Source organism: Caloenas nicobarica, chromosome 15 (genome assembly GCF_036013445.1).
Source record: "Caloenas nicobarica isolate bCalNic1 chromosome 15, bCalNic1.hap1, whole genome shotgun sequence".
Classification (NCBI taxonomy): Eukaryota; Metazoa; Chordata; class Aves; order Columbiformes; family Columbidae; genus Caloenas; species Caloenas nicobarica.
The window spans coordinates 2,398,819-2,421,892 of NC_088259.1; the positions used below are offsets into that span (position 1 = coordinate 2,398,819).

Consider the following 23,074-nt stretch of genomic DNA (forward strand, 5'->3'; position numbering starts at 1 on the left):
AGCCAGCAGGCAGGGAACTCTTCTGTCTCAGGAGAGATAATGACGCCCAAGTGTAAGACACCATTAATTAAAATTGCCGATGCATTCTGGGTGCTGCAGTGAACCAGCATGACCAGCGTGTCCCTGCTCAGCAGCATCACCCCGGGAAAGCAGCAGCAAGGACATGGACCTGAGATGGGCTCAGTGCCAGGAATTTAAATTTTCAGCTGCTGCCCCTTCCCCAACAAGGAATGTTTGGAAAAACACCACTTACTATATGAAGGCAAACGCACCTCTTGCTGTCAAACATTTAGTGAGCAGCTGGACACAGGGATTCGGTTGAGAAGCTGGTGGCACGTGTGAGAATCTCTGGTTAACCAGAGACTCGTGAATCCTCTCCAGCCAAAACTTCACGTACGGAAAGGGGAATACAACAGGAATACAGGGGAGATGGTCTGGTACGGACCATTGTGGAAACAGGAATGGGAAACAGCACCTTCCCAGCTCGCCGAGGAGGGTGCAGGACGCTCGGGTGGGTTTGACCGCCTGTCACCCTGCGGCCACACTTCAAAACCTGGATATCCTCATCCCTTCGCCAGCACTGCCTGCAAATAACCCTTCTTTCACATCATTCTCCTCTAGTCTTCCACTGGTCAAAGAACTATTTCAGCCCCTGCAAGGAAACTCCCTGAAGCCTGGATTTGTTTCCCTGCACATTCTCCCAGCGTCAGGCAGACGCTCCCACCCCGCGTGTCTGTGTCCTTTTAAACACACACAAGGCCAGTGCTATTGTAATTACTGAAGGACACCACCATAATGTGGAAAAAAGCACTTCTAAAGACAGAAAAATAAGGGAGAATAAAAGGCAAGTACATTTTTTACTTATCTGAAAATACATTTAACTTGACAGATTATGCACTATTCAGGTTTTCAGCTTCCACTTACTGAGTATTCAGAATAATCTTAATACACTCATCACCCCAAAGAACAGTTTGTTATCGAACTACAAGGCATCTCCAGACTCTATTCCAAAGCCTTTGTCTGAGGATTTACACAGTGCTAAACAAATGTCATCTGTATTTAGCCAGTGCTGGACCACTGGTCACCCAGTAATTTTTTCTAGGCTATGCCAGAAACCAAAATGCTGCCTGAAAGCCATTACTCAAAAATCCTTCCTAATATTAAATCATTTTTTTTTCCTGTTTCCATTCCTACTTATGACTGACCTTTCCTGCTAGAATGTGCTTTACTTCTGCCTTTACTTTTGAAGTACTATTCCACATTTGTAAAAAGAGAGATTACTTTAACAAGAAAGTGATATTTTCAAGATGTTTTTGTAATATGAGGGAGATTATACAAATGATAACCTGCCAGGAATTTTATCTTTTTTCTTGCAAAGCAACACATTACTAATAACCCATATTATTCCAGGATAGATTAAGACAGGCAATTCTATAACGCAGCTAATAAATGAAAAAGTTGAAATAACCTAGTATCATTTGAGTGTTGTTGGGATCTGTTTCCGTTTGCAGAGCTCCTATAAGTATATTCACAAGCCTCAGCTTCAAGGAAAGGAAGGTTACTGGCTTATCGTACGTTGAGCTGTCATCATTGCTGAATTTCCCTTCCAGGACAACCTGAAGGAAAAATACATTTATTTCAGTATCAGTTAGAGAGCACAGCAGCGTGGTTTCAGAGCCAATATCCACAGCACACGTTGCTACCACAGGCTTTGCTATGAGAGACTCAGAGCCAGACACAACACCAAACCCAACCCACAGGTCATCCAAATCCCACTCCAAACCAACCAGGAAAACAAAAATGGAAATGCAAAACAAAGTGGTGAGTTTACTACCTCAGACTTTATGGTTCCAAAATGATGAGGGAGAGGTAACAAGGACAATAAGATGTGAATCGAAGCTCTTCTTAGCTCTGTGGGGTTTACATAGATTTTAAACTTTGAGAGTTCTCTGCAAATCAAAGCATCATACAGTTAATCAACTTTTCACAGGAATCTGGAGCCAAATTTAGTTAAAATTAAATATACAGCCACCCAGTGGTCTTAAATAATTTGCAGTATACAATGTAACTGTTTCTTTCTGGGCTTAGAAGTCTTTCTTTTTTTTTTTTAAACAGCAGCAATAACAACGACTTAGAGCAGGAACCATCACTTGCTAAGGATTCTGTACTCCATACAAAAGCAATGAGCTGATGAAAGTATTATTAATATACTGCACCTTCAAAGCAGGAAGTTTCAGTCTCAAACCCACCCAGGATTATCAGAGATCCCCAGAATACGCTCGTGCACATGTTGCATAAAACACAAGCTGCTAAGCTAACAGATCCAACTGTTTTTCTGTAGCCACCAGCAAATTCTACTTACAAGACCTATCCAAAAGAAGCAGTGGCTCAGACTTAAGCCCAGAAGATAAATAATATCTTATGCATAACTTCGAACTGAAATGCAGTACCAAGACATAAAACATATGTTGAAGGCAGCAGTAGTACTAAGTCCATTAAATTACTTAACAAAATGTCCAGAAATCTATAAAGCTCTGACAAGCGAGGTCACATCTTCTGGTTTAAGAACCTACTCCAATTTCACTCGCCTGGCTAAAGTATCAATTTTTCTATTTAACAATGTGTAAGACTACTCTCTTAATGAAGTCATTAGTGGATGTTGCTGTGGTGAATATCCTGTGAAATTTTACTTAAAAATCAGTAGGTGTTCAACATATTTGAGCTAAATTACTCCTTCTCCCTATTCTTATAAATACTGCTTTCCATCAATGAATATGTAGATAACACAACTCACATATTTCTTTTAAAATACAAGCACTATTGCTTTAAAAAAATGGCATTAAATAAAACTGAAAATTAGAGCTTCTGAGGTGCTGCTGTTATCACCATCAAATACACACACATTATGGGGCCCACACCGCAGTTTTCCTTCAGTGAAACTACTCAGGAATGATAGAAACCCCAGAAGATAAACACCTCCCCACATTTCTGACAATGTTCATATGGAAGTAGCAATTTACCTGTCAGGTAAAATGGTTTCAAGAGCTGAAATGAAATATGGAACCACGACATCAATCCCTTTCAGGTCACAGCAGAACAACGGAGGGGAGTTGAGAATAACGCTGGCAAGAACGGGGTGGCAAACAAAGTCTGCTATCTGCAAACCCTGAATTAAAAGCATGTAAAATCTGACAAAGAAAGATGAGATTAAATTATTTGCACATAAAAAGCCTCAGCATCCCACATGAATAAGAATGTGCAGCCACTATTTGACCTTTCCTATATAACACAGAGTAAGTTTCAAAATCAGAGCTAGGATATGTTTAAGGAACACCCTCTTGCCAATTACTTTAGTGCCCAACCAGCTTAACAAAACCCCCTCACAAACTATCTGTATTTCACGTGAGAAGCAGTGCAGCAGTTTTATTGAAGGCTCTGGCTGCGGCGGGACCGTGAGCCCAGGGGGCCCAGCAGGGCCAGCACCACAGGGCTCCCACTGCTCCCTTCCCCACGCGAGACTGGGCCGAGACCTTGATTTTAACTCCCCAGCACAAGAAAAATACCACAAAATACTGATCAGTGATTTGGAAAATGAGACCAAACATAACCATGATAACCAGTTCAAATGAAAAAGCGAGGGGCAGGAGCAGCTGGCGTTACCCAAAGCAGTTCATTTCCTTTGCGGTTGCTTGTTAGACAATACTTATAGTCCCTTTATTTTATTATTTTAAAAGGCTTGCAAACACAGGGGAATCTCACTGACTGGGTAAAAGAAACACCAACTATCCACAGACAAAACACTGCAACATGCAAGAAATAAAATAGTTCAGTCTTCTGGAAGTTTTGATGCCATCTGAGACAAATGGACCTGGGCAGTTTGAGAGGGTCACGACTTGAAGCTGATTCTCTGCCTCTAGCCTTTGCTATTTCACTTTTTAACACAAATTTGGAAGAAAGGTATGCTATGATAGGCAAGACTGCCTTTTCATTAGAAACAAAACTGAAAACAGAGGTAATTCAGAACACAACTGTTTTAAATAAAAGTTAAATTTGTGGATTTCTAAATTTAAGGGGGGAAAAAAAACCCCACAAACACATTCCATCCCAGTGTTGTGGTGTATGACAATGTAAGACCCTTCATGGTCTAATAAAGTGTACAAACTCTTCTGTCTGCACACTTATTTTTTCCATCTGAACAATATTCTGTGACAAATACATCCAAAAAATAAAACAAACCAACCAGAACGCAAGAGGCAAGAAAGTATATAAAAAAGACAACTTTCCTTCCAGCTGGGAGGCACTTTAAGTGACTTCCCTTCGGCTGGAACTTGAAGAACGCCCGATGAAAACCAGCATCGTGAGGAGACACAAGGAAACCCTCACTCGGTTCAGCGGGAATCCCACCTGCAGGCCAACCCGGTTGTTTTGAATTGGCAGCAAAACGCAACAGCATCCAGTTACTGTCTGAACCCTGCGCTGCCAGTTCAAAACTGAGAATTAATGTGCACCATACAGTTACACCAATAAAGCAATTGGAAGATGGGTCAGTACCGGGATAGGTAAGCTGGTAATATTTCCTCCCCAGTCTTCTTGCTACAAAATATCCTACACAGTGTCCCGCACGCCTCTGCCCTTCCCGCTTCATAGTTGTCCGGGAATTCGCTCGCATCAAAGGTGGGGTTGGAAGCCATGGTGTCCGTGGACATTTGCGATCCCTTCCGGCGGAACTCCACACTGGCTTGAGTTGCTATAGCTGGGAAGAGAAAAAAAAAAAAAAAAGCTTTTCACGGTGTTTGTTAACGTATATCATAGGCTCATGGGATCCTGGACACAAAGATCAAGTCAAATTTAGTAGTCATCATAAAGCTGTTAGTTCGCTATATTTGAGTCAGTGCCTCTGTTTAGAAAGTCTTTGTGGGTGTACCTAACTTTTTTTTTTGTAAGGATAACAAATGACCTTCACATTCTAGAGCCTGCCCCAACTGTCTGCTGGGAAGAGTTCACCTATATCCAATATCAGAATCATTTAATAGAATCATTTCAGTTGGCAGAGACCCCCAGGATCATCGAGTCCAACCATAACCCCACTCTAGCACTACCCCATGTCCCTGAGAACCTCGTCTAAACGCCTTTTAAACTCCTCCAGGGACGGTGACTCCAGCACTGCCCTGGGCAGCCTGTTCCAATGTCCGACAGCCCTTTGGGGAAGAAATTGTTCCCCAGATCCTCAACCTCCCCTGGCGCAACTTGAGGCCGTCTCCTCTGGTCCTGGCGCTTGTTCCTGGGGAGCAGAGCCCGACCCCCCCTGGCTCCAAGCTCCTTTCAGGCAGGTCAGAGATCAGAAGGTCTCCCCTCAGCTCCTGTTCTCCAGCTGAACCCCCAGCTCCCTCAGCCGCTCCCATCACACTTGTGCTCCAGGCCCCTCCTCGCTTCCTACCCTCTCTGGAGGAGAAGGATCTTCCCTCACCTAGTTCTCATCTCCAGAAAAATGAAGTACCACCTTGCCTTGCTGCCTTAAAATACAAAAAAACCCCATTTAGACAGTGCCACTACTGTGACTTCCAAGCAAGTCCTTAATTTTCAGCTGGTCAGCTAATCTGTGATGCTGCTCCGAACACCAAGCTGCTTTGGTCTAATTTTGTTGTATAAACATACTTATTAAAAAAAAATAATCATAAAAGTCTAAGGCCTCATTTCAGAAAGAGAAGTTTGCCGAAACCCACTCTCCTGATCTGGTCCCTCTCTCCTCCCATGACACCGAAATCGCCCAATAAATGTGAGGCCGGGCAGCAGGGCCAGGCCGGCCTGTCCTGTCCGCCACAGGAGGCTCCAGGGCACCCGGTGTCACCTGAACAGGACAGGACCCTGCCCAGCTTTGTGCTCCTGGCCCAAGCAGCTGAATTCATGCTTTTCTAGAGAGTTTCTGGACCCCCTTTTGCACATCAGTATCATGTGCACACGATGCAGGAGGCCACTCGCTTTGCTGGCTTCATCCTTCCTTCCATGATGGCACCAAAAAAAGACACATCGCTCTGAATGTGATTTGTTTGTTTGTTTTTTTCCTTGGACAACCTCACTCTTGGATTAGTAACAGCAAAAAGATCAGGTTCCCTCTTATTTTTAGCTAAGACTTACAAAACCAAAGAGCAGATAATGTGTGCTCCTAACAGAATCATGCCAACGTAGTTCTGCCAGTACCAGAGAACCTCCTCTATCTCAAGGCTGGGATGCTGGGGAACATCGGGTTCACAGTCTTGCAAACAAAGGCCCACTAACACTTCAATAGTTGGAATACTTGTTAATTTATGGATAGGGGGGTTTTTTTGTTTGTTTCATTTTTTAAAGAAAACTTCAAGTATCTACTCTTAATTTTTTGTCTTTAAATTTGTAGTTTAACCTACTGTTACCTCGCAAATTTTCAAGACATAAGTAGCAAATAAGCACAAATCTTTATGCATCTTCCCATGAGCCCTTTTTTTTGTCCTAAATAAGCTAGCCAGCAATATATTGTAGTCGGAAAAAAACACTACATGCACAATGCATACAAATCAAACACTAGGTCTGTAAAATAAGCTTTAAGTAAAAAAAAAACATGGTTAGTGCAAAGTCCTGAAACTCATGACATGATCACAGACTAAAGTACAGAAAAGATGGGACTGATTCAGGCAGATTAATTTGCTTTTGCCAACAATCCTCCCCATTCAAAAAACACACACAAAAAAAATTACTTGTTTTTTTCAAGTAAAAAAGTGCAAAAGCTACAAAAGACAATGAGAATGAGTTTACAAATAAAATATGGGATTATGGAAAAAGAAAAGCATGACCGCAATTAAGGAAAAGCTACTGGTTCCTACTTACAAGATTTATAAGAAAGAAGAATTTGGATAAAAGATGCTGCAAGATAATAGAAATAAAATGGAAACAAATCAAAGGACAGCAGTAATTATAAAATACTTTTAAGATGGTGAAATCGTAATATAAGTTAAGAAGCTTTTAGCTTTTTTAAAAAATAGATTAAAAGCTTTATGATACAGCAAGCTCATTAAACACATAGGAAATTGGCATTCAGGTCCAAAATTATGGTTCTGAAAGTACCATGCAAAACAACAAACAAAAAGTTACAAAATACTAATAAGGTTTAGAGCTGGTCATATCAATGCACATCATTTCTTTCAATAGATGTATTAACCCTTCCCGGCTCAAGTACCTGCCCCGTGCTGCGCTGTGCCGGGCACCGCGGGGCTGTCCCGGCCGTGACCGGGGTGTCTCGCAGGGGACGGTCACTGACCCGCGGGGCTGTCCCGGCCGTGACCGTAGTGTCTCGCAGGGGATGGTCACTCACCCGCGGGGCTGTCCCGGCCGTGACCGGGGTGTCTCGCAGGGGACAGTCACTCGCCTGCAGTCTCTGCACAGCAAAGTAAAACCCCCAGCTCCTGAGCGCCCCCCAGCTCCATCGTCCCTGCGCCACACCCGGGCACGGCCCTGACCGCCAGCTCCACCAACAGCCTCCCAAAGCAGAAATGAAAGGCAGAACACTCCCCGAAACACCAACATCTGAAAAACGCTCTCCAGAGAACAGAGGGGAGACTCCAGCAGGCGGGTTCCAGGCGGAAACGCCACTGCCCCACGGGGCTGTCCCGGCCGTGACCGGGGTGTCTCGCAGGGGATGGTCACTGACCCACGGGGCTGTCCCGGCCGTGACCGGGGTGTCTCGCAGGGGATGGTCACTGACCCACGGGGCTGTCCCGGCCGTGACCGGGGTGTCTCGCAGGGGATGGTCACTCACCCACGGGGCTGTCCCGTCCCGGAGCTGCTGCTCCGAACGTGCAGGGCCAGGGCAGGGCCCGTGCCCGAGCCCCTCACCATGGCCCTAGTCAGGGCTTCTCGCAGTTTGCATCCACAGAAACATTCTTTGGGACTTGAGGTCAGCTGCCGAGGGGAGAAGCTCTGCAGCAGATCTCGGTGCGTGGGGGTTTTCCTGAGGCAGGCAACCGCCAGGACAGAGCCGTGCAGCGGCGGCTGGGCTGCAGGTGAGGGGGCTGCTGAGGAGGAGCCTGGATCCAGGTGAAGTCTGCAGAGGACCCAGAGCCAAACAGCCAAAACCCCACCACTGGCAGCCACAGAAGGGAGGGGGGGTAACGATGCAGAATGGAACCTCACAAGGAGAAGGACCAGCAGGAAGAAGAGACTTTCCCCCAAAGCTCTTTCCCCCTGGTTCTTTAGGAAAGACAGGATGGGGTGTCACCCTCTATGACCAGCTGGAGTGCACAGAGCTCCCCATGGGGATGGGTGAGGAACCTCCAGTACCCAAAGGGGACCTACAAGAAAGCTGGAGAGGGACTTTTTACAAGGGTGTGTAGCAATAGGACAAAGAGCGAGGGCTTTAAACTGAAAGAGGGGAGATTTAGGTCAGACATTAGGAAGAAGTTCTTCCCCATGAGGTGTGACCCTGGCAGAGGCTGCCCAGAGCAGCTCTGGATCCCCATCCCTGCAGTGTCCAGGGCCGGGCTGGATGGGGCTCTGAGCAACCTGGGCTGCTGGGAGGTGTCCCTGCCCAAACCATTCTATGATAATTCTATGATTAATATTAATGACAGTAGAGCCAGAAGAGATGGGGTAAAACTAAGCCCCGAGACCCTCCCACTGCCAAGAGCATGTGGGTGATACCAGAAAGACTCCTCAGCTCTACAGTGCAGATGGCTGGCAGGATTGGCACTGACTTCTGTAGCTGCAAGGATTAAGAATGAGCCCATCAGCTTAGAAGATTCAGTTGCTGAAATGCTGGCACAAGGTATTAATGAGTTTCTCCCAACTCTCACAAGCTGTTGAGGACAGCAACCAGCAGCAGCATACACCGCACGGCCAGACTTGTCTAATGGAAACATGTCCTGTCAAGGAAATTTGCACATGTGCACACATCCCAGATCTCTCATATTCAGAGCTAACTTCATAAAGGCTTCATAACGAAGCTCTTATGAAGCCGTTTTCTCAAGTACCAATCATAGAGAGCTATTTATGCCCCACTAACAGCTAGAATAAATACCATGCAGCCATTTAATTCTAAAGATTCCATGAGCAGGATCCAGGTCCTTTCAAACCAACTATGCATTTATGAACAGATAATTTTTCCTCTCTCACCACAATACAGAGTAATGTTCATTAGCTTCCTGCTATAAAGTCATAAAAGCTTCATCATCAAGGTCTCAGTGCAGAAACTAAAACCTTAGACAGGACATTCAAGGCAAAAAAGCATTACACCAACGATGGCAAGATCGCTGTTTTGCTTCAGAATCCAAACAACACAAGACTGTCTCGAAGGATGGGGCTCAAGGGGCAAACAGGAAGACTCTTCCCAGGTGACAAACTCCACCACTACTTGGCTGTACACAGATGACCTCCAGCTAGTCTTGTGGGAGAGAACAATTCTCTCTTCCCAAAGAGAGATGGATAAAACCAGAGCAATCACAACTGTTGAAATACCATTACCCTGAATTGTCCAAGGGCTGGTACAAGAAATTTACCAAAGATGACAGAAAATTTAACAACAGAGGGGCAGCAGTTGTACTGACAGAACCATAGAAGAGCTGAGACTGGACGGGACCTCTGGACAGTCAGCACCATCCCCACCAAAGCAGGGTCCACCCATCCAGATGTTTCATCTCAGAACCTACAAAAACCTGCACATCTTTTCCACCAGTCATTTTTCTTCCTTCCTGAAGGTTAAAGACTTCAAGAAGACATGTGGGGCTCCAAGACAAGCAGAAAGGCAAGGGTAGACAGACACTCATCCACATCAGCCTTGCTATTTACTTCCCCAAGCTCATCAACAAGACTTAAGATGGGAGAAGGACAATGCACTCGTCCATGCAAATCAGCAGCATTCCAGAACTGACCTAAATTCTCAACTAGAACTTGAGACCCCAGCTCATCCAGAGGGTTACCTGTTAGGCACTTGCATTTAGCACATGATACCTCTTTAGAAATCATGTCATATGGGTTTTCATTGAGAATGTGTCACATGACAGAAGAGGAATAAGAAACACGCACTAGAAAACACGGTGTTCTGGAAAGGTGTCGCAGGGCAGGGGATCTCTCTGCAGGACCAAGGAGCATTCTGTATCAAGATATTTCACCTCTTTCTTTTGAAAAGTGGTCCTCAGTCCTCCAGCCAGCAACGAAACAGATAAATCATATCACAGAGCTAAGGGAGAAGAAATTCTTAACTGCATGGCACTGAAACAAACCCAAAAGAAAAACAGTGTGTGTGGGCCAGTGGAAGACTATACTACATAGCAAAGTTGTTTTAAGTGCAGGTGGTTCCCAATCATAAAATATTTAAAGCATCCATAAAAATAAGTGTTTCCTGAAGCTAATGCAAAGGTTATCAACAGCACTGTCAAACCTGGTAAGAATACTCAAGCTAGTGGCAAAAGCGCTACTGTACCAGGCTGCAGAGGAACGAGATGGACTGTGATATACAGGTACAGCCAAGCTGCAGCCAAAAAGAAGCAGATTTATTGTCCTCTTTACTAAGGGTAGGGATTGCGGCAGTTCACTGCCCCTTCTCTGCTGCCCTCTTTCTTCAAGCCGCATATATATTGGCAGCGTGAGCAGAGGCAGGTGGATGGGCACAATGTGCAGATCTGATTATAACTGATGGGCCCTGCACCTCTCGCACTGTTTGAGGAGGAAAATGCTTCGCCTGGAGGCACCAGGCTTCACGGATCAGACTCCCAAAACAGAAACTTTTCAATGTGGACTTCAACCTGATTTAAAAGACACCGATGCTTCAAGTCAGAGACCACAAGAGCCTGGTCTGTTAAAGTCTTACTACATTGTCCCACCCAAAGTGGAGGCTGAGAAAAAGGATTTATGCAAAAGGATAAATCGGGCAGTGAGATTTTGGTGCCTCTCTACAGAGTTCCAGCAGTACGGGTCCATCTTCAGCTCGCTCTCCTTGAGACACCTGCCACGGCTTTGCTGTGACCAGCACGTCACACAGCGGTAACGCTCACAGCATCCTGGAAGGGCAGCAAACGCTTGACTAAATTCCCTAAGTTAATTTTGTCTTCCAAATCGCTAGAAAAGCAGGACATAACACAGCCAGTTTTCTGGGTCCCCACCAACATCAGATCCACTGCTGCTATTAAACAGCAGAACACGTGACACGCAAAGACTGGTCTCACTACGGACAGCTCTGAGGAGCACAGAGAAGGAACAGAATCAAGCGATTTCCAAATAGTTGTATCTAGCTTTTGGGAAGCTAGGAAGTTCCTCTGTAAGGCTCACACTATGACCATTTTCTGACTGCTATTATGTGACTCAAGACATTGCAGATACAAATAGAAGGCCCTGGAACCCCTTCAAGGAAGTCAATAATTTTGATTTTGGATGTCTGTACTGTGCTGGAATCACAACACCTCTGTTTGCAGCTGACACTGTTGCATAAGCAGCATCGCAGCTGACACCCGTTTCAGGTTAAACACTTCATTAAAATTGCTCAAGATATAGGTTATGTCAAAACTAAAACAATCCCATCAATCTAAAAAGCATTAAATACAGAAATACATTAGGTGCATATGCAGCTGAACACACCCTCAAATTATGCTTTACTCCTTCCTAAGCTCAGTCTTTTCTCTAGCAACGTGTTGTGGGGCTTTTACAAAGGACTTGAACATCCTACCACAGAAACCCACAACCGAACGCTTTCAAAAGCCATGTGCTGCACACCTAAAAAGACCTTTGACAGATTCCAAATGCTAAACCCACCACCTCCACACAGGTATTTGTGACACAACAAACAAGGAAGATCTCAGTTTAACTGCTGCTGCCAAGTCCCGCTATAAACCCAATTCACTGCAACAAACCTATTCCTTCTGTTTTTCTTACTTAGGCCAGTGAGCTCCCGATAGATCGATCTCTTGGAAGATTTTATCAGACACTCAAAATACTACATGAAGAACAGGAAAAATGTGAGGAGGGAGAAAATTTATTATTTTCTGAATATTATCACCAAAAGGAAGAAGAGTGCTAAAAAGCCTCCCTGAGCAGAGCACTAATACTGCTGTCGTGTCTCAAAACAGGGAACCTCTAATGCCGAGCAAAGCAGAGGAGACAAAATAAATCCAGCTGATCTTCAGTCCAAGGTATCAGGCCATGTATGGAAACACGTAGCAACCATCACTGAAAGGCAGCAACTTCACTTGCTATTTTAAGGACTTCTGTTTTCATAACACTCTCCAAAAACACGGAGAAGCCCCACTTTGTGCAATATCTGGAATGATGTTTGACAATTTTTCAAATATTAAAGAGACACTATAAAAGGTTGCTATTACTCAGAGATACTCAAGCAGATTTCAAATTAGGAAGCGGACTCTATCACATTATTTCTTTCACTGAATAACATTTTCCCCAGTAGCATAATTGGGACTGTGACGCTTGCTAGAGCAAGGCAGTGCTTATTAGTAAAAAGTGTTTTTTTAAATTCTGAAGCCTCCAAACACCTGCTTGGATAATAACAGGTGCTGGCTCAGCTGGGAGGGGTTAACCACAATACAGCACTTCAGAATTTATTTTTTTGATTATGCATATGTTAATCTTGCAGGTAGGAAACGTCAATAAAACAAGGAAAAAAGTGTATGTATATTTTTCAGCAATATTTACCAGTCATGCTGCTGTCTCTGTTTATCCCGTTATGAAGTTTACAGTGAACAAATGCTGCATCAAATAACCACGACCCAAAGAGGTTCAAGATGCTGTTAACCTTTGGCCTGCGAGGAGCTGGTAGTGGCCGCGGCTCAGAACTTGTCTGGTTTGGGCTAGAGAGCGGAGAAGTGGAGGAGGGTTGGTGCTGCACCTTTGATGCGTGCGCAGTCGTTACCTGTTTGAACAGAAGAACAGATCAGCTCCTAGAGGCAAGGAAAGTACATCCCCTAACCGAGAAAACTATCCAAAGGGCCAGCTACTCAGCTGCAGAATATGAAACCTTACAGTGCTGGTTTTCATCGTTGCTTTATTCACAGTCACTGCCCGATGCCGTCGGTTGTGGGGTGGGGTGGTGTTGATCACGGTGTTCTGGGGCATGCTCAGCCGGTTGACCGGCGTGGGCGGTGCGCTGTCTGAGCGGGGCCGGGAAATGCCTGCAGGTGAACAGCGAGATTTCAGCCTGAATTCCACAGACTCAGACCCAGCAGCCCAGTCAGTGAGCACCTTCTGTACATGGCCCGGCTTTCCCCCTGCCCCCAAAACAGCAGGAGTAAGAAAAATATCTCTCAGTAGAAATAAATATACAAGCAAAAGAAAACTCTGCTAACATTAGCTAAGCAAATGATGAAAACCCAACGAAGAACCCCACACCTTAAGAACGTGGCCCATGGCACCCGGCAGGACGACACGCAGGGGCAGGCAGAGGGAAAGGGCCAAGGCTCATTCACCAAAGCCAATTAACAGCTCACTCCTGCTAAAACTCAGACGCCTCTCACCTTTGCCTTTCCCGACCATATCTCCTGTGCCCTGCTCCAAAACATCTCAGATGTCTGACCCTTCAAAGCCAACTTAGCTCACTCACTGAAATCAGATGAAACCCAAACACCATGCAGTTTTTTGCTGGTTTTGTGATCTGAATCATCTCAACAGTCAAATACTGTCAGTACAGAAGATGGGGTAAGAAAGCAGAGCAAGCTGTAATTTTTCTGGCAGCAGCAGGACATTAGTTCAGTCTTTACTCAGCTTCAGGGAAATACTTGTGGTGTATAAAGCTATTCTTCCCAGTCCGCATCAGAAGCCATGAGCCACCTGCAAGGCTTGAAGTGACAAACACTACTTCTTCCCATTTCAACGAATACCACCAGCCTTGCACCGCATTTGAAAAATTAAGAGTAGAATTGCAGTGTGGTTGAAGACGTGTGCGTAGGATGAGAGGAAACGGCCTCAAGTTGCGCCGGGGGGGGTTGAGGTTGGATCTGGGGAACAATTTCTTCCCCAAAGGGCTGTTGGGCATTGGAACAGGCTGCCCAGGGCAGTGCTGGAGTCACCATCTCTGGAGGGGTTGGACAGACGGAGATGAGGTTCCAAGGACATGGTTTGGTGGACTTGGCACTGTTGGGTCGGTCATTGGACTTGATCTTAAAGGTCTTTTCCAACCAAGTGATTCTACGATTCTATAAGATTTGACACGGAATTTTTTTTAACCATTGTAATTAAAGCACGCAAGTACTTTTTGTAACATATCACAAAAACAACTCCTGCTACAGCATTAGTGCTGCACCCCATGTGGAAGGCAGAGTATGTACCATGAAATGTACTGGTTTGGTACACTGTTTTGGCAAAGAAGATGCGGTATTTTGCCAAATGCATACATAAAGCAGGTACATATCAGGGAGGGCAAGATAAAAACCATGGGCTTTGGCACTTGGGGTAGAAGACAATGAGATCTCCCGTTAGCCTCAGCTGAAAGGGTCCATACTGCGGCTCCAATGCCTACCCGAGCACTCTCACATCCACACCGACAGCTGGAATTTCATTTCTCTGCGAGCTGTCCTGTGCCTGAACACACCATGCTCTGCCATCTCCACCTCTGAACTCCGGTGGGCCAGCAGCACCACAGCTGTTTCTTCTTGCTGCACAAGATCTTCAGAAGTCTGCAGTCTCTGACTCAACATCCCATCGAAAGCCCATGTACACGGCAAGGCTGCTGGCAGCAGGGCTGTGCTGGCGGGGCCCACAGCTGCACGCCACAGCGCGGAACAGCCCAACCTGGGGCTCCGTCCCAGCCCGCACCGCACCCACAGAAGGAGCACAGGGATCCCTGCCGCCCCAGGGATGGGGTCTCACGCAGCAGATACAGAACACGAAAAGGCCCATTGCACCATTACTGGGTTGAAAGTCTCCAATAAGATCCCCAGAGCACCTGTGGGGCCCAGGACTCGCTCCTTCCCCCTCAGCTGCTCAGCGTCTTCCTCTGCAACACGTCCCCTCACAAATCGTACATTATAAACTACCTTCTTCACTGAAAATTAACCGCTAACTACACTTTCACAAAAACCTTGCATATAGTACATTTTTCTTCAATACATACAATATTTAATATTTAGGGTTTTTTTTAATGTTTGTTTGGGGTTTTTTTGTTTGCTTTTTAAAAAAGAAAATTATTTCAGCTTACACAGCCAGTAAAAGACACTTCAGAGGAACATTTTCTACCAATGCTCAGTTAGAGGGGTTTTTTTAATTATTGTTGCAGTGCAGACTGCCAAATCCTATTACCATCAGTAGGAAGAGAGAGTTTGACAGAGTAACACGAGGAGATTGGTTTTGTAAGGTTAGGCCATATATTGCCTATATACAATCCTCCTTTAACAAATTATGATATTATTTGACAGACTACTGAATATTTTAAATCTCACATCTGGCATTAGTAAAACACAATCATTAAAATTCCTTAAAATCGGTAGCAAGACATTCGGAAGAACACAGTGGACACAACAGGTTTCAAGATTCGATATCACGGCTGAAGAAAAATGACCATTTGGTCTTTCACATCACTTCCTAACTTTATAAACAAAGCTATTTCTATGAAAGTGAAATCTATACTGACAAAAACTTGTTTGCAGTGGGGAATACAGTACCAATAAATCTTTTCCTTGAAGTATTTTTTACAGAAAGGCAGAACGTATTTCTAGTAAAAAGGATAAGTCAGAGAGACGGAAGGATCTTAAGGAGCTTTGCTTAAAAGGACTAAGCCATTCAGGTTTTTCCAAAAAACAACATGTAAAAGCTGACGGTCTCATTCCACATGTGTTTCTGAACACGTTTTATGTATGTGCTCAAGTCTCCTGCAGTCTCGTATCAGCTCACACTTCCGGCACACGACAACATTTGTTTGTCAACATCTAAGCAAAAAGCAGTAGGAGACAGGCAGCTCTTCAGAGTTCACAACAGCACGTTCTCCCTGAAGAATTTTTAATAAGCCTGAAGCATACCGATAATAATGCTTTAGATTTCAGGTGCTGTTACTCAAAATGAGCCAGTGCTCCCATGTACTGAACCTCAGTCAAATTTGAGCTACTCGGTTCCCAGCAGACCCAAAAAACCGCAGCTTTTCTCCCCCGCAGCACCAGTCACCCACTAACCGCACAAGTGAAACCGGCACTTGAAGTGTCAGCTGAAGATGACAGTCAAGATTCAGAACCCCAGAAAAACAGGCACTGCAGGAGGCTGTTGCCAGAAAGTTCACAGACAGAGTGGTCAGTGCTCACAACACATTAAGTGTAACACCTGCAGTGTTGATCGGACACAGAGAAAGAAGCCTTGTTTGGGGAAGAGATGGCTGGCTTTATTTTAGACTTGAGATTTATTTATTTGCTTTGCATTTGAAACTAAGGCCATCTGCAACCTTGGGCGTTCAAATCTTATTGTGTATACAGATGGTCATTTAAAAGCAACCCAAGGTCCCTTTCCTATCAATTCCAGGATATACTTGCAAGTGATAAATTGTTATCGCTGTATTTGTGGAGAGGACAGATTTAAAGAGACTAAAATAATGATTAAGTTACTATTCCTAGCTATCCACAGGTTAGACAAAAGCATTACCTAGGAATGCATCCACTAAACAGCTGATCCCACGCATGGCACGGAAGAATATTTGAGGCAGATGTTTAAGGCAGGGGTACTGATTCAGTTCTTGAGTCATCCCACTCACATTCAGAAACTGCTCCTGAAATTTGGGGGTAGAGCTAATAATGGCTGGGTTACTCAAATCCACAGGATTACTGCACACAAAAAGAGCAAAATCTGTTTTAGTCAGTGTAAGAACAGCTGTTAGGATTTTAAAAATACTTATAGACACAACAGTTTAAAGCATTTAAATAACACCACAAAACAGCACCTAATCTCAATATATTTTTAGCTGTTCCTCCATCACAGGAAGTCAATTTTCACTTCCTGGGTTGGCAGTACTTAATTGTCTTCATTTCAAACACTACCCAAACAGGCTCAATAATTTTATTAAGATCCTATGAACTAGAGCATACATTTAATAGAATAATCTTACCATTGCAGTAATATAAATTACTAATGAGGTCTTCTGAACTCAGTTTAAGAGGTCCTTACATTGTTAAAATTATCCTCAAAAGGCAAGAAATTACTTAAATACTGCCAGCAAACAGTCAAAGGGAGTGCGTTACAAAATTTTAAGCAATTTTTCCTGACCGATACAAAACCTGTGACAGTAATCCTGGATTTGAAGAGTACAGTAACTTGTGACACTACTATCACAAATGAAGGAAAAACAGGTGGTTTTTTTAGTTAGTTAAGAAGTAGATTTTAAACAGTTTAAAGTTTATCTAGCTTTAATTGGTAAATAATGTTTTCTATGAACAGTTTAATATTCTGGCCATTCAGAACATTAATACAATGCCATTCCCAAAAACCTTTAAAACCAAGCATGCCACTTGGTTCTGTTGTGTATTTTGGAAGAGTACCATGGATGTTAAAATTAACTGCACAGCTTTCTTCATAACCACAAGAAGATACACCCGTTTTAAAAATAATCTTCTGTAGACACCCTGGAGAATAAATGGAAGCCGTATACATCTCTCAGAGCTATTGTTCTGCTCTTCCTGTTTGCTGTCTCAGAGAAACAAAATTGCATTGAAATCTTTTCAGATCCTTCAAAATGCCAAACAACTAAAAACTTTTTCATTAAATGAACTAGTTTATGTTCTGAAAGAGTCAAAGTGTCCAAAGTTGAACAGCCCATTCACCTCGCCCTGAACTGCTGCCGGCACTGGTACAATGAGACTCTGGCACTTTCATCTATTCAGGTACTTAATTTTAGCAATCTCCACAGAAATTTTACATTTGTCATGCAAATTTATAGAAATGACGCAAGGATACGAGCAATGCATGGCTGTGATTACAATACCTCAGCATATGTAAAAAGCGAAACCAAGTTTGTGCAACACACTCATTATCCATTTCAGGAGGAATCAGACCAGCATCTTCATCGGGAATTTTAAATGGAGGAAATGAAGGTCCATATGTAAAACGCAGCAATCTAGAAAGCAAGCCAGACAGATCTGTCATTCAGTTAATATTCCTCAAAGATCTAACAGTGCTTCTGAGCCTCAGCAGACCACAGGCAAACCCACAAGCAACAAGTTTTCCCAGAGATCTCCATTTCAGACAGTCACTGAGCCCTCTTAAAGCTTTGAAGGGTCTAACACGCCTTGGAGCCCACCCAAAGTTCCCACCACAGCCCAGAGCTGCTGAGGCACGACACCGCAGCAGCTCCAGCTGTTCAGCTGCAGGGGTGGGGGGAAGACCAGTTAACACCAGTACATACCTGACACAAGATCATTGAATCATAGAATCATTTCAGTTGGACAAGACCCTCAGGATCATCGAGTCCGACCATAACCTAACCTAACTCTAGCACTAATCCATGTCCCTAAAAACACGATCTAAACGCCTTTTAGACCCCTCCAGGGATGGTGACTCCAGCACTGCCCTGGGCAGCCTGTTCCAATGCCCAACAGCCCTTTAGGGAAGAAATTATTCCCAAGATCCAACCTCAACCTCCCTTGGCACAACTTGAGCTGAGAAGGTCTCCCCTCAGCTCCCGTTCTCCAGCTGAACCCCCCAGCTCCCTCAGCCGCTCCCATCACACTTGTGCTCCAGCCCCTCACCAGCCAGATGTTACGTAAAAAAAGAAATAAAGAATTAATTTAAGCCCTTATCCTCAAGGCTCTTTAGCTAAAGTGTTCAATGATGCCAGCAAGTCACATTAGGCTACCGGTCTAAATTCCGAGTTACTGATGACTTACAATTTACACCAGCGCACTGAGCAGCACTCGATGCCGTCCTCCAAGCAGCATGGGATTTGCAGTCCCAGAGCAGCAAACTCTCCCAAAAGTTGCACTCCATTTTGCAGGAGCTGCGAGTTGCAGAACAGCAAAGAGCAAACCCGCGGAGGGCTTCCCAGGAACAGAGTCTCCTGAGGATAACGGCTAAGATAAGTGGAGATCTTCCTCTACAATTGCTGTAATTACCTGACCCATCACCCATGAGCTTCCCTGAGCCACTGCTGTCCGATGTGAGCCCTGCTTCAGCCCCAGCTTTGCAAACTTATAGATCAGTTTCCCTCATCAAGAGGATCTTGGCGTTCTCTGAAAGGACAGAAGAGATCCAACCTGCACCTTCCCAACATCCTGGCATTCCCAGGAATCGGTTTTTGTCTTTCCCTAAGCTAAACTCACTTTCAGCATCCTTTCTTGCTTCAGTTACCACATCCTTATTTCTAAGCTTAGACTTGCTTCTAAGGATAAGCAGTGCCTCATTCATCATTGCTCACTTATGAAGCCATACAGTTTTAGAGAGATAAAGTCACTGCAGCTAGGAGAACGGGGAGGGGAGCGGAATTGTACATCTGACTCCTAACCCAAGAGTTCAATAGGCTAAATTACCATCTTCCACGGACAGTGTTATGCCAGTAACTTTCAGGCAACAAACTCAAAGTGTGTTTGGAAGCAACATCTATCATAGTAACTAGCCTGGACAGAGAAACAGAGGAGCTTCAGGACACAAGGGCTTCTTCTGGTGCAAAGCAGAGCTCCACACAGCCACGCAGGCAGTAACTCCTCTCCAGCCACACGGCTGCATTTCGTGTCCCAGAGGCATCACCCCCAGCAGGTTTTGCTGAGGAATTACCCAGCTCTGCCAAAGCCAGCACCAAAGTCCTGCCCCCCATCTCCATGAGCCACGAAGATGATGGAGTGGAGCATCTCCCATGTGAGGAAAGGCTGAGGAGCTGGGGCTCTGGAGCTGGAGGAGACTGAGGGGTGACCTCATTCATGGGGATCAATATGGAAAGGGGGAGTGTCAGGAGGATGGAGCCAGGCTCTTCTCGGTGACAACCAACAATAGGACAAGGGCCAATGGGGACAAACTGGAACACAGGAGGTTCCACTTAGATATGAGAAGAAACTTCTTCTCAGTGAGGGTGCCAGAGCCTGGGCCAGGCTGCCCAGGGAGGTTGTGGAGTCTCCTTCTCTGCAGACATTCCAACCCGCCTGGACACCTTCCTGTGTAACCTCATCTGGGTGCTCCTGCTCCGGCGGGGGATTGGACTGGATGAGCTTTCGAGGTCCCTTCCAATCCCTGACATTCTGGGATTCTGTGATCTCTGCTCCGCAGCAAACTGCACCACGGCACAGCTCTGCCCTTATGGGCTGCGAGAAATTAGATTTGCAAGGAACATGGCTGAATCTGGACTGAAATTTGGGACATTTTCAAGAACAACTGAAAACCAGAAATAAATTGTAATCCGCATACCCAAGACAGTTCAAATAGACTTCAAGCACCCCAGATGGGTAAAAGCAGTATCTACTGGTGAGGCAACACAAGACAGACCCTTGTTTCATCCTGCTATGGAGTCATAGCCATGGATACAGATTAACACTGCATTTGTGTACAGATTTCCAAACGTAATTTTCTCCATACACTTTTAAGTTGAGATGTTCACTTTCAGCTTATTGCTGATAACCCAGTTGAGAAAACTGTTGACTAAAACAACACTAACTGTTTGAAGCTGGAGCTTCAATGAAGTATTAAAAGTGCAGCTTAAAATACCACTGAACTTAAAGCCAGCCTCAGAGGAGTCCAGCTTTCTATGTATTAGGTGTCAACCAACATTATGGAACATTGACTACAACATTACAGAAGACCTGCAGATCACTACGCATCAACACAACTGTTAGTCAACAGTGGAAGGTAAAGCGTGGGCATTGTGCATGGAGCACAACACCAACGTGTGTTTTGAGGCAGAGCTGTTCTTTTCAGATCAGCGAATCCTAAAATCTTTTCCGTTATGCAACGCTGCATCTAATGAACTAAAAATAGCTAAAGAAATAGCGTGGGAAATAGGCAGAACTTGTATTGCAGCTTTATTTCCCACAGGTTTAACAAGTAGCTGCATAACCTGCAAAAATATATCCCGCTTGGAATTTTGACAGGTAATTCAAAAGCAGAAGTTTTCTGAGTTAAAACAAACCCTTGCAGAACAGCCTACTTTTGAATTTTTCACAGTGCAGCAATTTGAACATGGCTTTGAACTTTCATCGAAACAGTTACTGACGTCTCAGGAGACCCAGACCCCTGCTCCTCACCAATTAATTGACTTGTTTCCTCCGAGAGGCTGAGATCTGTCCTGAAAGACTTCACAGCACACAGAGCCCAGCGTTGGGGGATCGAGACTCCCCTTACTGCACACAGCAGCGCACAACAGCAACAAGCACCTGGGAATTGCGGTGGCGACTGCCATTAAGCACAAAGAATATAACACCACGCTAACAGGCGTGACTTGTTCCTAAAGGGACATGAAGAGTCACAGTGCTGGAAATTAATACACACACACTGCAAAGTGCTAAATATCAGAGAGGTGCTGAGGTGATACCACAACATGGATGATGCCATTCAGATCTTCACTTGCAGAACAAAGGCGCACACACAAACAGTAAAAGCCAAGGACAGAGCAAGGTCTCTGGCTTTGCTTTGCTCGTTCACTTTCGGATTGCTGCGCATTCCACAAATAAGCAACTCCAGAGAAAAACATATAGAATCACAATCATCCCCATACACGTGTGTTTATCTCCACGGGATTTCTCCTACCTGGAGGTAAGGGCGCAGATGACCTTGCTCCACTGCTCCACCACTGCGGGGTGATGTCGCCAGTTGGCCACCATCTCTTTGGCAGTTTTCCAGTATGGTGGTGTTGGAAAGCACCGTGTACAAGCCAGTAACCACACCTCAAACAGCACGCCAATTAATTTTTCAGCCAGATTCTCAGCAATGCCACCTTGTAACAGAAACAAAGCATGCCTTCGGTGAGTATTTAATCTAAATAACTTCAAATATCTCCACAAAGAGTATCCAGCTTAAGTGCGTAAAGATATACAAGTTCACTTTTTTCAAAACTTTTCATTTGAATGATTCCTGATTGCTTCCTACAACCAATTAGCCTTTTTACAAGACCAAACATAATACATAAAGCTCAGCCACATAAGTGTGTCACTAAGGGATACTGAAAATTCTTAGGCGACCTTCTATTGCACTCTATCCACCTATTGATGTCTCTTTTTTTAATAGGTATAAACTGACACCACTATTTTCCAGCAGGCAGGCCAAACAGTGAGACACGTAGGGGTTTCAGTGAAACAAATAAGGAACAACACTGTCCGAAATGGTTCACCAGGAACTGTTCCTGTACAGTCTCTGTTCTGCAAAAACACAGTTAGGAAAACTCAGCTCCAAATCATTCAGTCTTTTCAGACAATGCTTTATTTCAGAGTACTGCAGCAGAATTAGGAGTGAGCTCTCGTGCTCTGGTGGCCATTAGGAGCTTTTAACAGGCTTCCCACCCATCCCCCTCGCAGCTCAACATCAAGCAGAGCCAAAGGTCTTTCCAGTAATTGAACCAAATGGAAGTTGAACACGAACCTTGCACAGTTGGAGCTGCCAGAAGAGTGTCATTGATCTGAAGAAGAAATAATAACAAAACCTCCCAGGTTTCTCTTGCCATAGTCGTTGATTCGCGAGCCAGTTTCTGGACAGCTTTCAAAACCTGCAAGCACAATCTAATCTGACTAGATCCTGGGTCTGGCCTGCAAGGGAAGACAACAAAACTTGAGTCTCTAAAAAAGAACTATAAAGAGTTGAGCACAATAACCTGAACTTTGAGCAATTACCAGAGGAAACATCAATATTATCGAACGAGAGCCAAGAACATGAGCTGACATGATTCTGTGCACCCTCGCTCTGTCTCTAAGCATCCCAACTCTGCCTGAGGACAAGATGCCCTGTAACATTCTTCTCTACATGACACAGAACACACTGTCACAGAGTGAACACTCACTGGAGCAAGCACAAGCCATTATCCCAACGGAACTTATCTTAGACCAAACAATGAGAGTGTAGTTGAGACATCATTAATTGCTACATACATAATTCAGAAGTTAAGTGGAAAAATTGGGAGAAAATATTGACAGCAAACTAATTTAAACTCTTCCTAGTTCTCCTCTTG

At 44.6% G+C, this 23,074-nt stretch overlaps 1 protein-coding gene across 4 annotated transcripts in view; it reads right to left on the minus strand.

Annotated features, from left to right (window-relative positions):
• The window catches only part of RALGAPB (Ral GTPase activating protein non-catalytic subunit beta), a 68,786-nt gene that overhangs the window by 32,529 nt on the left and 13,183 nt on the right, over positions 1–23,074 (minus strand). For 2 of the 4 annotated variants that reach the window (XM_065645672.1, XM_065645671.1), the window contains exons 4-14: positions 22,492–22,655; positions 21,664–21,850; positions 17,921–18,052; positions 16,588–16,766; positions 12,991–13,139; positions 12,664–12,880; positions 6,859–6,894; positions 4,552–4,753; positions 3,021–3,188; positions 1,835–1,949; positions 1,469–1,616 (exon numbers count right to left, since the gene is read on the minus strand). In XM_065645672.1, the coding sequence (XP_065501744.1) occupies positions 1,469–1,616; positions 1,835–1,949; positions 3,021–3,188; positions 4,552–4,753; positions 6,859–6,894; positions 12,664–12,880; positions 12,991–13,139; positions 16,588–16,766; positions 17,921–18,052; positions 21,664–21,850; positions 22,492–22,655 (1,697 nt within the window). The remainder of the gene's footprint in view (positions 1–1,468; positions 1,617–1,834; positions 1,950–3,020; positions 3,189–4,551; positions 4,754–6,858; positions 6,895–12,663; positions 12,881–12,990; positions 13,140–16,587; positions 16,767–17,920; positions 18,053–21,663; positions 21,851–22,491; positions 22,656–23,074) is intronic. The other 2 variants (XM_065645674.1, XM_065645673.1) reach the window with 1 other exon arrangement.